General features: G+C 33.0%; 1 protein-coding gene across 1 annotated transcript; it reads right to left on the bottom strand.

Moving 5' to 3' along the window:
* Nucleotides 1–3828: 3828 nt before the first annotated feature.
* LOC105227905 (uncharacterized) lies at nt 3829–12623 on the bottom strand. The gene is made up of 3 exons (XM_011207456.4): nt 12194–12623; nt 7771–7844; nt 3829–4825 (listed from the first exon to the last, which is right to left on the bottom strand). Exons 1-3 carry the CDS (start codon nt 12212–12214, stop codon nt 4615–4617), a joined length of 306 nt encoding a protein of 101 aa, XP_011205758.1. The 5' UTR covers nt 12215–12623; the 3' UTR covers nt 3829–4614.
* Between the last annotated feature and the right edge of the window lie 1435 nt (nt 12624–14058).

Raw genomic sequence — 14058 nt, 5'->3', positions numbered from 1 at the left:
ACTCCGGGTAAATAGAATTCTTCTTTGGTTTTGTGTTGTGAAACAAAATGAAATATTAAAATTTACATATATATATAATATTTATATACGCATTTACATCAGTTTTTGTTCAAATTTACGCTTTTGTGCTTGTTTATGCCTTCAAAAAGAGATTAACACAGTGATGTTTACGTATTTTCAGATTTTAGATTGAAAATCTTAATTTCCATCATTTTCATTTAAGATTTAAATGCTTTTTTATATGTTTAATACCTGGACCATAGCAATATGATTTCTAATATCTTTATGAAGACACGCATGCATGAATCGCAATTCAAGTTTGCAGATAAATGTTTCATATAACAATTTAATTACCCGTGTCAGAAGTGAGTTGCCTTTGACATTTATATGAAAAATACATATACATACATACATGAAAAATACATATATGTACATATATACATATGTATGTATATTAGGGTGTATGTTATTTCTCAGGCAATTTTTTTTTCCAAATACACCTCGAAGTTTCAGCTTTTGGCCAAAAAAGTAAACAATTTCTTTACTTTCAATTTTAACATGCGATTTTTGAATATTCTGCCTTAAACAAGTAAAGCAATAAGCTTGAGAAAATTAAATTTTAGTTCAAATTGCTTGCTCTACAAGAAATAAGGAGTTTTTCATGAAACCATTTGTTTAAAATTTATATGCTGTTAAAGCTATGCATTAATTGTACTGAGCATTCTTAAAGTCCACCATGACGTATGAGCAACACAGAATTTATAAGGCACTTGCATGAGAGCTCAGTAGTACATTTGAAGCATAGGGAATTAAACCTATGCTTCAAATGTACTACTGAGCGTTTAAAGAAATGCTTTTATAAAAGCTCATGCAGGACTTTTTTGTAAAGCGAAAAATTTTGTGTTAAAAAATCATATTTTCAAAGTTGTAGTTTTATTGTCTTTGTAGAAAATTTTTTTCTTGTAGAAAATCAAAAAATTCCATATTAAATATATGTATGGAAAAAAAATTAAAGGACTTAGGAACGGTTTAAATTTAAAATAAAAACATTGGATATGTTGAATCCATCTTTTTAGAGCAAAAGCTTAAATTTCTGTGGACGTTTGCAACAAAAAAAAAACAAATTGGAAAATAACGGACAGCCTAATGTATGTACATATATATGGTATATATGGATATATGTGAAACATCAAAAGTTTTTCAGCAAAAATTTCTGATTTCTACATTTCAGCGCTCTTTAAACTGATGCTCATACTTTCAACCTAATTCCTTTCTCAAGTCGAACGCCTTATATACCGTAAGGAATACCTCACTACCCGCCATAGAGCGAATATCATCATTTATTTTCAAAATTTTCTTTTTCTTTCTTTGGTTCTTATTGCCAGGGCATTACCATAATACAACTTTTATTTTGCTAATGCCATATTTAATATACATACACATACATGCACATCCTTATGCTTTGGCAAAGTGAAAAGAGCGATTCTATGTCTAGCGTAAACTCGTCTTTACGCTATCTGCCATACACAAACATACAAACAAACATACATACGTACACAAGAAAGTACATAAAAAGTTACTCAATGAATTTTGCTGAAGGTCGCCACTTAATGAGTTATGTGTTTGAAAAGTTATTCAATAAGCACAGTCGTATATTTGCTTGAAATATTATGAAAGCTTTTTAAAGTATGTACAATAACAAATGCAGAAAATTCGATTTTGTCCATGACGTCGGAAAAGGCACACATTTCCGGTGCAAATTCGGCGACTTGGCTTAAATGTTTCTATTTATATTTATGTTTGTATATATTTCAGTCTCAAACGTATTGTAAATATATATATTTGCTCGTACTATACAGCCATAATGTTTACATATATTATGTACAGCTACACTTTCCTTTGTTTGCTAACTTTTCTGTATATAAAATGTTTAAATTAGTGCTTGCAGCAGATCATTGGAGAAAATTCAATAGACTCGGTCAATATATAAGCGTTTTTATCGACAAACTAAAGCCATAAAAATGGATATTTAAAAGTGTACACGAGTATGGCCGGAATAGCCCAGCCTGCCGAAAGTATATGTGTGCGAAGCAGCTGTAATAATTATATCGAAGTCATATTATAAAGGGTGCCTTAGAAACAAGTTAGGTTACATTGAAAGGTGTTTTAAAGCAATTGTGGCTTTTTGGGGGCTTTTCGGGGGGATATTAAATCTCTAATCGCGGAGGATTGATAGTCAACAAGAGTTTGCTGTGTATTCGGCCAGATTAACAGGGAATTATCTACTATGAGCTGCTCCCTTACGACCAAATTAAATGGAATTGTGTTCTATCTCGACAACGCCAGGTCACACACATCGATAGCGGCGTTCCAGAAGCTCCGAGAGCTTTTATGAATTCAACTTATAGTGAATACTACCTGTTTCTGTTACTATCGAATGATTTGCTTCACGAGAAGCTAAAGAAAATAAAATTTCCGAAAAGGGACGAGGATTTCTACGAGACCAAAACTTTGATACTCCTTATATGCACACATATTTACAGTGTAGAAATCGATTAAAGAGTTACCAAGTACCTAACCTGCCATTAACTCTCATGGTGTGCAATAGAATACTTCCAATAGTATTATTTTTTTACGCTACTTCGTTGCCATCTGAACTTTTATGCTATGCCACTCTTCATCATCTTGTAAATAATAAAATGTAATATGTAATTACATGTAGCAATAAAGTATTCGGTAAACGAATATATGACATAAAGTACTTAATATTTATCTGATTTGATGTGCAATTATTTTACGGGCGTTAAGAGCACCACTCTAAAGATCGTAAATGAGATCGTAAAGGAGAAATGACTTAATGTACAAATAAGAAAATGAAACAACTAAAAGACGTGTCTTGCAACTTGATGGCATCTTTTAAGAACACTTTGTTAGCTGGGAAATTTACAACAAAATTTGTAATATGAAATTACGACGTAACATAAACATAAATACCAAATTTAAATTATGTACATTAAGGTGATCCATAAGAATTTTATTTTTTTGTGTCAAAGAATTTAAATTTTTTTGCAGCAATATCGAAAACAGCCAATAATTTGTTACAATTGCATTATTCAAATAGGTGGCAACACTCAAAAAAATATATGCTATATAAATCTTCGTTAAAGTTATGATTCTTTTGATAGCTATAACATTTTCAATGATTTATGAAGTGAATTAAATTTGTAGTTTCCAAAAGGTGGCAACCCTCAAAAATTTATTTTATGGATTTAACAATTTAAAGTTTTATGCACATATTCTAACTTGGCCTTTCTTATACTTGTAAATTAGTAAATTTTAAACATGTGGCAACCCTTTTCAAAATTTTCCCATAAAAAATTTGACAAAACCATTCTAATCTTAGTTTTTTATACACATATTCCAGTACACCTTAAATTTTTTACATGTGGCAACCCTTTGGAATTGTTTTCCTATACAAAATTTTTTAAAACTATTCTGTTTTTATTTTTATATTTTTTTTAGTTCTGTCTGAATTTAGCAAAACTTCTCATTCCGAAAATGTTGGCGCACCCTTATTCAAGTTGCTTAGATATTATCTAAGGTGTTCTTTGCTACAATAAATTCCACGTGCATACATATCTTGCGCTGCAGATACTTTTATTTTCACACATTTATTTTGCCTTTAAATGTGAAATTTCCAAATCACCTTTGTACAAGCTGTTTTCTTGTATTCTACCATTTGTTTATGTAATAAAAAAAACACAGGCGAATAAAAAAGCAAATAACAAGACACTAAGCCAAATAACTGCAAAGAGGAACACAATAACGTAATTGAACCCAAGGAAAATTAATTTAATCTCGATTTTTCAATCTAAACAACAGAAATTCCATTTTGAACAACACCAATACACATACACACATACATTGATAAATTTTTTAATATGCACATACTTACGAACTTTTGGTGTAACACTAGTCTACAAGCTAAGTTATATACTAAGCGAATAATAACTATTCTATGTGTATATGTGTGTGTGTGTGAGCTCGTGTGCGAATTATATATTACATAGATGTGTATCCGGGCGAAATTCCAACGGATATGAAGATAAATCTACGTGCGCTCGCCCTTTCACGGCTTCACCCGACGTGTCTCGCCCGTCCATTCACAGCTTTGGTTATCCTTTCTTCGTGCTTTGGATTTAGTGTGCGCTTTCGCCTCGACTGTCTACTCTAAACTATAATTTAAAACTTATCAAGACTAAATAAATCTGCGCACATTATCCGCAGATTAATGCAAACATTTGGGTACATTACTATATGTGTGTGTGTATGAGTGTGTGCTTTGTGGCAGATTGTTCGCAGCATATGCGAATGCTAACAAATTTACAATTTAGATTTCAAATGTCAGTGTATAAAAAATTCAACATATGAGTACAAGTTATTTGTTTTGGGATTCGATGATTATTTGTGGACCACATTTGACCCCTGCCTTCACGCTGTATATATTTCTTCCACGCTATCTTCAACGTACGCCTTCTCTTTAAACTTATCCTTCTTGTCTCCTCTTGCTTTGTTGCTTTTCTTTGTTCCTTCTGCACAAGCCTCACTTAGTGCTCAAACGAAAGGATGCCGCACTTGTCGCTTTTTCTTCGGATAATCATAACCTTCAAAGTCCTCCTCCGCCTCCTTCTCATAATGATGGTGATGATGCTCTTTGACGGGTTCATGTTCTTTTACCGGCACCGGTATTGGCAGCGGTACTTTCTTTATGACGGTTTTCGTGTGTACGTGTGTATGATGCTTAACGGGCACATGTATGCGAATCCTATAGAGAGAACAGAAAAATGGAAAGGAGCGTTGAGAGTGACGGCAGTGCAAAAAATAATCTAAAAAACGTCAGCTTGAATGTAAATATTTACATTTTTCAACTTGGCTATGGCGGCAAACAAATATACATAACGGGTGATTTTTTTGAGGTTAGGATTTTCATGCATTAGTATTTGACAGATCACGTGGGATTTCAGACATGGTGTCAAAGAGAAAGATGCTCAGTATGCTTTGACATTTCATCATGAATAGACTAACTAACGAGCAACGCTTGCAAATCATTGAATTTTATTACCAAAATCAGTGTTCGGTTCGAAATGTGTTTCGCGCGCGTGTTTTGTTCAGCGATGAGGCTCATTTCTGGTTGAATGGCTACGTAAATAAGCAAAATTGCCGCATTTGGGGTGAAGAGCAACCAGAAGCCGTTCAAGAACTGCCCATGCATCCCGAAGAATGCACTGTTTGGTGTGGTTTGTACGCTGGTGGAATCATTGGACCGTATTTTTTCAAAGATGCTGTTGGACGCAACGTTACGGTGAATGGCGATCGCTATCGTTCGATGCTAACAAACTTTTTGTTGCCAAAAATGGAAGAACTGAACTTGGTTGACATGTGGTTTCAACAAGATGGCGCTACATGCCACACAGCTCGCGATTCTATGGCCATTTTGAGGGAAAACTTCGGACAACAATTCATCTCAAGAAATGGACCCGTAAGTTGGCCACCAAGATCATGCGATTTAACGCCTTTAGACTATTTTTTGTGGGGCTACGTCAAGTCTAAAGTCTACAGAAATAAGCCAGCAACTATTCCAGCTTTGGAAGACAACATTTCCGAAGAAATTCGGGCTATTCCGGCCGAAATGCTCGAAAAAGTTGCCCAAAATTGGACTTTCCGAATGGACCACCTAAGACGCAGCCGCGGTCAACATTTAAATGAAATTATCTTCAAAAAGTAAATGTCATGAACCAATCTAACGTTTCAAATAAAGAACCGATGAGATTTTGCAAATTGTATGCGTTTTTTTTTAAAAAAAAGTTATCAAGCTCTTAAAAAATCACCCTTTAGTATAGCAAAAACACATAAATATACTTGTATATGAAAGTATATGTATGTATGTGTGTGTGTAGCTAAAACAATCTTTATAATTAGAACGTCTTGCGCATAATAAATAACAAATACCCGATAAGAAATTCAGAGATAATTGAAAACTGTATTGTCATTTGGTTGGATCCACAGTCATGATTAATTATTTTAGACCTTGAAAGCGTATATTAAGTTTACTAAGATATTTGTAACACTCAAAACAAAACGTCGGCGATCATATAAAGTGTATATATAATAGTAAATAAATGTTCAGCGTGACGAGTTATTATTCTATTTAGTCGGGTCGGTCTGTATATATGTGAAATAGTCACTCAGTTTTTGAGATATCGATCTACAATTTTCTGCTCTTAGCGGAAAGGCCAATATCGGACCACTATTGCATATAGCTGTCACAAAAAGTGAAGGTTCGGAACCAAGAGATTGTGTGAAAAATTTTTAATTTGAAGCGATAACTTAACGAATTTTGGTATAAATTATTTCCTAACGCATTGCAATTTTTCAAATCGGGTTCCCATTTCGTATAGCTGCATTGTAAACTGAATCCAAGTTCTTGTAATCAGAACTTTTGTATTTGTGAAAGGTATTATAGGTTAGGTTAAACCAAAGTTAAACTTTTTTCTTATTTTTGTTTGAAATTTCACGAAAGTTTCTTCGAACAAACGGAAACACCGAATTGTTGATGATTTTGAGTTTATGGGGTCCATTTTCTAATCACGGGCGGAGGGCGATTTTTTTATTATCGGCCACAGCCCATAAGAAAGGGAATAATGCATTGCAAGCCAATAACAATGGTTCGCTCGCTTCCGTTTCGGAAAATTTCGATGTGAAAGATGCACCTCACACTGGTTGACTTATTTTTGTTGAAAAAGTCGATGAAAATATGGGAAAGATTGACCTGGACCGTCACATAGGCAGCCATGACATCGCTAAGGAACTTAAAATTTATCATCAAACGGTTTTTAACGATTTAAAAAAGACTGGCTACAAAAAGAAGCTCAATGTTTAACTACCATAGGAATTGTCTGTGAAAAATTTAATGGACCGAATTAATATCTGCGATTCTTTGCTCAAACGAAATGAAATCGAGCTATTTCTGAAGTGAATGGAAACAGGAGACCCAAAGTGGATCAAATTCGACAATAATGTGCGAAAAAATCATGGTCCAAGTGTGGTGTGGCTCAACAAAAGGTCGCAAGGCCAAGAAAGGTCGCCTCGAAAGGTTATGCTGAGTGTTGGGTGGGATTGGAAAAGTTAGTGGATTACAGTTGGCTTCAAAAGAAGCCTGTGAAAATTACTTGTCGCAGTTTTTCGCCGAGAAACCAGAAAAATTTTACACTGATGGAAAATGGCAAAAAGTGGTCAACCAAAATGGTACATATTTGGTTCATTATAAATATGTAAAAAAATTAAGCTGAAGTTTGATTAAAAATACGAAAAAAACTTTTTCGACTACCCAATATTTACGGAGAAGGCCGGAGCCCTTGCAACAGTGGAACACCACACTTTGTATTCGGTTTATAATATGGGCTTAGCACGAGCACGAATAAGCTTAAATTAAAATATCTTTTTGTAAACTCCATGCAAAAGCGTATTTATATTTAAAATTCATATTTTTGTCAGTCGACCAGCAAGTTCATATTCATGGGCTAGTAGTGGTCCAATATAGATCCATAACTTCATTAGTCTTTCTTACACCATTTACTACAGGCACACTTATTATTATTATTATTATAAATGTGTTTGCTATTTACAAACATGTATTTATATTGGTGAACATTTCACCTACTTACCTTGTACAACTACATACTTACAATACATTTCAGCTAATACACTTACTTTAATTTCTCCTTGGAAGGATATCCGGCGGAGAGCGCAAACAACATCACAGTGATGACGAAAAGTGAAAGCAGCTGCACACAGCCACACAAACCAAACAGTTTTATGCAAATATGTAAGTAAAGAAAGTAAAATAGAATGTAAAATTTATAGAAAATTATGCGAGAGTGAGATGAAATGAAATGTGTGAGAATAAAATTAAATGGGATTAGGAAAATATGGCATTATGTCAACAATTGTGAATTGTGTTGTGTATTTAAAGCGACCACTGCATGTAGCTGTGTGTATTTGTGTGTATATAGTAGGAGGTATCCTTTTCATCAGCTTTCTCAAACATAACAAGATACTTGATTTGATACGCATAACACATCACCACACACAGATAATATTTATGTTTATGTGACGGCAATTTATGCTGGCGTCTTTGCATTGGCTTGCATTGCGTTTTGCTTTTGTGCTGCTGTCAGCTTTTGTGCCATGCAGATTCCTTAAGTGTATCCTTTGCAAATATGTCATAAATCTTGCAAATACCAAGCAAATCTCATTTGCCTTTCTGCTTTTCAGCTTTATGTCTACTTAATATTTTATCGTTTGCATAATTTGAATTTTCTGCTGAACAGGCGTAATTAAATAATTGGTTTTTTAGTGAAATAATGTGGGTTTCCATATTTTAGAGTTGTAATATTTTGTGCACAAAATAGTAAGACTGTGTTCATAATTTTGAAATTCTTCATTTATTCTTCAAAAGCAACAGACCTCGATAAGAGAAGGAAACTATCAACATGACCATGATTTTTGACCTACTGATCATCGGATTCCGGGTAGTTAGCATAGATCAAAAGACTCGTCGCCTGTAATAATACGTTTTGGGACATCCCGGTAATCGAAAACATTGTCTTACAGACGTTAACGCGACGCTGTTTTTCGAAAAAAATTAGTAATTTGCGAACCAATCGTGCTTTCTCTTTTTTAGGCCCAAATGATCTTTCAAAATGGTTTTTATTCATCCTTCCGATATTCCAAAGTTGCTAGTAAGACCTCTGACTGTAAGTCGTCGATTCTCAAACACAAAATTCTTTTATTTTATTGAAGTGTTGATCAACTGTTGATTTTGATGGTAGTCCTCGACGTGGTTCGTGCCAATCAAAAACACTTTTTCGCGACAAATAATTATCACCGAAGGTCTTTTCCAACATTCTGAACGTTTCAGCGTTTGATTCCGCTCACAAATTTTAATGGAAGTGCTGTTGAATAATTTCATTCATGGTAAAAATCGCCGAATGTACTTATGTACTTTAAGAGACAATTATTTTTCTCTCCCAAAGGGTTTCATCCTAGTGTGATGTACTCGTTTATTTGATTTTTCTTTGTGTAATAGTAAAAGATGCAAGAAATTTTGCCAAGTCTTTACTTGAAAATTTATTACTTGAAATTAAATAAGTAATCAGTTTGTTTCCAAATGCCATTGAATATTTTTGGAAATATTGCCAAATTTTTTGAAGAAAAATCTTAAATTAAAGTTAAGTTAGTTGAAAAGCATGTCAGCGAATTTAATTAAAGTAGTTTTAAAACAGAAAATTGGTATGCCAACACACTTTTTCAGGATTTTACCAATAGTATATATCCGCACGGGAACACATTAGTACGTTACTCATACGCCAGTGCATCATCTTTAAATATGTTACGTATACGCCATAGCTTACGGAATATTTTATGGTATTGATTGCATCGTTGATTGAGTGCATAATTGTTGAATGACTTAATTTTCATGAATGAATATTTTCACAAATTTTTAGTTAAATATTTGCAATTTATGGTAAATATTTAAATTACTTTATTTTAATTATACTTACTCCAATTAATTTTAAAATTTTAATTTACTAGCAATTAATTTTATTTTTAATTTTCAGTTGCAAATGTACGGGCAAGCACATAGTTTCAGCAATTAGTGGGTATATAGAGTTCAATAATGGACAAAAAATTGAAACAATATACATATTATTTTCATGAATTCAACTATGTGCTAACATTGCTCAGACCATATTTTGTTTTTATGTATTTAAATATGACCTGTAAATTTCTTTTTTAAACCTCAGATTTTTCATTCAGTCAGCTATTTTTTTCATCCACTCTATAAAAACTATTAATATTGATTTGCATGGCCACACAAATTTACTTGAAGAAGTTTTGGGAATTGTTATATATTTTTGAGATAATGCAAAAAATTCCTCTAGCTATTTTCTTCCAATTTCGATATTTTCATTGGTAATAAAGTATTTCGAGTTCGGTTGGTTTATATTAATATTACTAAGTGAAGTTTTTTTCCATCATTTTCATTGAGTTTATGAATGGACTTTTTTCACCGAGCACATATAAGAAAATACATAAGTACTCTTCTACAGACAGACTGAAAAGTCGAGTCGAGTTTTAAATAAATATATTTTTTCAAAAACTTCAAAATTCCATTGTTAATAGTGTATGTTGGAAAAAATTTTAGTAAAATATTTAGTTTTTTATATAAAAAAAATTGTTGAAAAAAGGCTATTCTTTTACCCAAGGAAACCCCTGTAACCCTTTTAAATCAAGTAAAGAGGGTACATCTCAGTGCAGCTCAAAAATATATATTTTGACTCTTTTTTACTTTTTGTAAAAATTAACTCGCGCGAGCTCATAAGCGAAACAATGCACCGTGCTACAACTCAATGAAAATTATGGAAATTATTTTCGAATTGTTTTTTATTCTCCGGATCTTGTAGCCATTTATTTTTTTTGTTCTCAGACCTCAAGAAATAGCACGCTGAAAAAATCACTGAGACTGAGGTACATTTTGGAACAAAAATGTAATTTATTAGTAAACATTTATCAATATGAATAATCGAAAGTGAAATCAAGTTTTGGTAAGATAACATATTTATCTTCAAAGCGATATAAATATATGAACCAGATTTACTTTCCTTCAAATCTCATTTCAACTAAGTATACTTGTACATATGAATTGTGCATCACATAATTCCAACAAACAATAATAATAACAAAGTCAGGCACACATTTGCTTATATAGCTTGAAACTATTGAATCACTTCCGCCGATCCGTTTTCCAGGCAATTGCCGCGAGCAATAACATTTGCACTGCTTGCACCATTTGCACTTTTTTCGAGATCGCGGTCAACAATGCTTGAAATTGCGATTTTGCATGCGCATTGTGTTCGCATTTTTAAACTCTTGCAACATGTTGCCGCAGAGTATAAAAGTTTTGATCACCTAACGGTTGTATATACATATGTATCAGCTAAAATCGAGATCGAAATCAAGATTGATAGGGGGTTATGTATATATATATATGATCAGGATGACGAGAAAAGCTGAAATCCGGGTGATTGTCTATCTGTTCGTCCGTCTGTCCGTCCGAGCAAGCTAAAATTTGAGTATAATTGAGACATCTTCATGAAACTTGGTATTCGCGTTCCTTGGTTAAAAGAATTTGAGTTCGTAAATGGGCGTAATCGGACCGCTGCCACGCCCACAAAACGCCATTAACCGAAAATGTTTGTATTAAGCGCCATAACCAAGCATTAAATTAAGATATAAAGGGGATCACACTAGCATGAGGCATCTGTGGGCAAACAATGTGGAAAAGTGGGCGTGACCCCGCACTTTATTAAGTTGAATGTACATATTGCATAAACCACTAAAGCTACAACAACCAAATTTGCTTAGCGTCAATATTATAAGACCTGTTATCGACAGTATGAAAATGGATGAAATCGAATATTAACCCCGCTCACTTCTCATAAAACGGTACTGCTAAAAACGTGATAAATCAATAACTAATTACGCCAAAGACATTAAATTTTATCTCGGAGATGGCACGTCAGGGCTTTTATGGAGACGCGGTCCAAATTGTATGAACAAAATCGGGTGAAAATTCGCCCTAGAGCCATATATGTAACTAACAGGCCTTATGTACATGAAGCTTTTTCCCTGGCTTTAATCCTTGCAAGTTGCAAGAGTATGAAATGTTCGGTTACACCCGAAGTTAGCGCTTCCTTACTTGTTTCTTACTCAATTATCTGGCACTTTCACATAGCACATGCGGGTATGTGTGTGTGCAAGTCATTATAGCTAGATAGCAACAACAAGCATTAAGTATGTCCGCAAGTTGTTTTTCTTTACACTTGCCGATCAGCAGTCGGCATCAACGTCACGAATTAGGAGTCCCGTAATTTACGCTGCTGATGGCTGTTATGATTTTCTATTGTTTTGCTATCTTTTCTTCTTTCTTATTGTTCGATCGTTACACCCGTGGCGTTTTAGTTGATTGCTTGCTGTTGCACACACACACACACATACACTTTCATTTGCAACTGCCGCCGCACAATAACAACAAATTAGTCCACACAATAACAACAAAAGCAAGACTTACACCGTTCGAATGCAGCAACATGATGACGGCAACACAGATGACTACAACAATAGCAACACACAATAACAACAACAATTGTAATAATGTTGCTAACAGCACTTGATAGGCGGATAAACGCCGGAACAAATGTGACGAATGGCGAATTGAAAAGGCGTGTATCGAGCCACTGAACTTGCTTGCCTTTGCCTCCACGCACTGATTGTCTAACTGATTGATATGTTGCACGCTGTCAGTTGCGTGACAGCGCTTGCCTATTGGGTGTTGTTTGTCGGCTTTGGCGGCTGGCGGTTGGCGATTTGGCTAAAGCAGACACTGATTGCGGTGTTTTGTGCAGCGACTTCGAATTTCTATTTCTGTTAACAGCAATACTGTATTGTTACTTGCAACGCAGCTCAAACGTTATTGCCACAAGGTTGTGGCTGCTTGTCGCTTTAAATATGAAAATCTTAAAGTTTACGCGCAGCAGCGAAAAGTTATCGAAATGTTTTCATTTTCACTTTTGTTTCTGCCACAAATACGAAATGCATGCCGCTGCCGCGGGCAACAGGCAATAGGCAACAAGTGCTACTGTATGTTTGTTTGTGCTTTTGTGTGTTTATGTGGCGTTGTAAGCGTTCGGGTGCAGGTGTTTATGTTCGAGCTGTCGGACAAGTAATCGCAAATGCTGTCTACCAGATTACCTAATTTTCTGCTGGGGGCTTGTTTCGACGTCACTGCACCGTGAAATGTTTTCCCAACAAAGGCAACATAAACATTGGCTTGGCAGAAGTCGGGAAAGCGTTGATAAATTTGTATGGATTTCAGTTCCGTTGTGAAATATTAATTGAATACAGCCCTGTAATTCAATTGTTATTGCTCTGATGACTTTAGTAGCAAAGTTAAAAGATATGAATCAGAAAAATCTGTATGTATGTGTTGTTGGAGTTTTATATTTTTGTACAAATAATTTGATTTTTAAGCTGAAAGATCGGCATTTTAATGAAAAATAATAGTAATTAGCAATAAGTGATGTTTTCATGGCTGCGATGATGAGCGCAGTAAAGGACTTGAAAACTGTGTTGAAGATAATAATAAATTAAAAATGGAATTAGCATTTGAGTTTATATTTTTTTTATTTTGTAATCCAGAGTATATAATTTTAAAAAATTTGAAATTTCAAATCTCAAATATCGGATTAAAAATGTTTTTTTTTTAATTTTGAAATTATAACTTTATAATTTACTTGTTAATTATTTTTGTGATTAAAAATTATTTTTAATTAATTGATTAATTATAATTAGATACGATTTTTGGAATTAAAAAATTATTATTAATTAGTAATAATTAATTAATTTAAAACAATTCTTATTAATTACTATTAATTAATTAATTAAAAATAATTTTAATAATTTTTTTGTATTTATTTGTAGTTTTTGGGATTGAAAAAATATTATTAATTAGTATTTGTTAATTAATTAATACTAATTAATATAAATTAAAAATAATTTTTTAATCTAAAAAAAAAATTATTAAAAATAATTAATTAATACCAATTAATATTAATTAAAGAAAATTTTTTATTCCAAAAACCGTAATAAAAATAAATAACAATATTTTAATTTTAAAGTTCCAATTGTAATTAAAAATGAAATTTTAAATCTAAATAGCGGGGTGAATAAAACAACTGTTATTTTCAACTTAATAATAAAAAAACATTAACTTTTAGTTTTGATTTTGAGAACAGTATTTTTTAATTTGAAATAAATTCTCAATCCAAGATATTTTAAGTTGAATTTAACAAAAAAATCATTTTTGAATTCAAAAGTTTTGATTTTTTTAATTTTTTCATTAATTTAATTTACAAAAGTTATTTTTTTTTATTAAAT

Source organism: Bactrocera dorsalis, chromosome 3 (genome assembly GCF_023373825.1).
Source record: "Bactrocera dorsalis isolate Fly_Bdor chromosome 3, ASM2337382v1, whole genome shotgun sequence".
NCBI lineage: Eukaryota > Metazoa > Arthropoda > Insecta > Diptera > Tephritidae > Bactrocera > Bactrocera dorsalis.
Note: the sequence above shows the minus strand (reverse complement) of the source record. Positions and strands in the feature narration are given on the sequence as shown.

What these genes read in the sequence shown, in the direction of transcription:
- LOC105227905 (XM_011207456.4), bottom strand. Translation starts at nt 12,214, where the DNA reads ATGTTGCTGCATTCGAACGGT. An exon ending in TGTTGCTGCATTCGAACGGT is followed by an intron (nt 7,845 to 12,193) that starts GTAAGTCTTGCT and finishes GGCTGTGTGCAG; the next exon opens with CTGCTTTCACTTTTCGTCAT. An exon ending in CCTTCCAAGGAGAAATTAAA is followed by an intron (nt 4,826 to 7,770) that starts GTAAGTGTATTA and finishes TTCTCTCTATAG; the next exon opens with GATTCGCATACATGTGCCCG.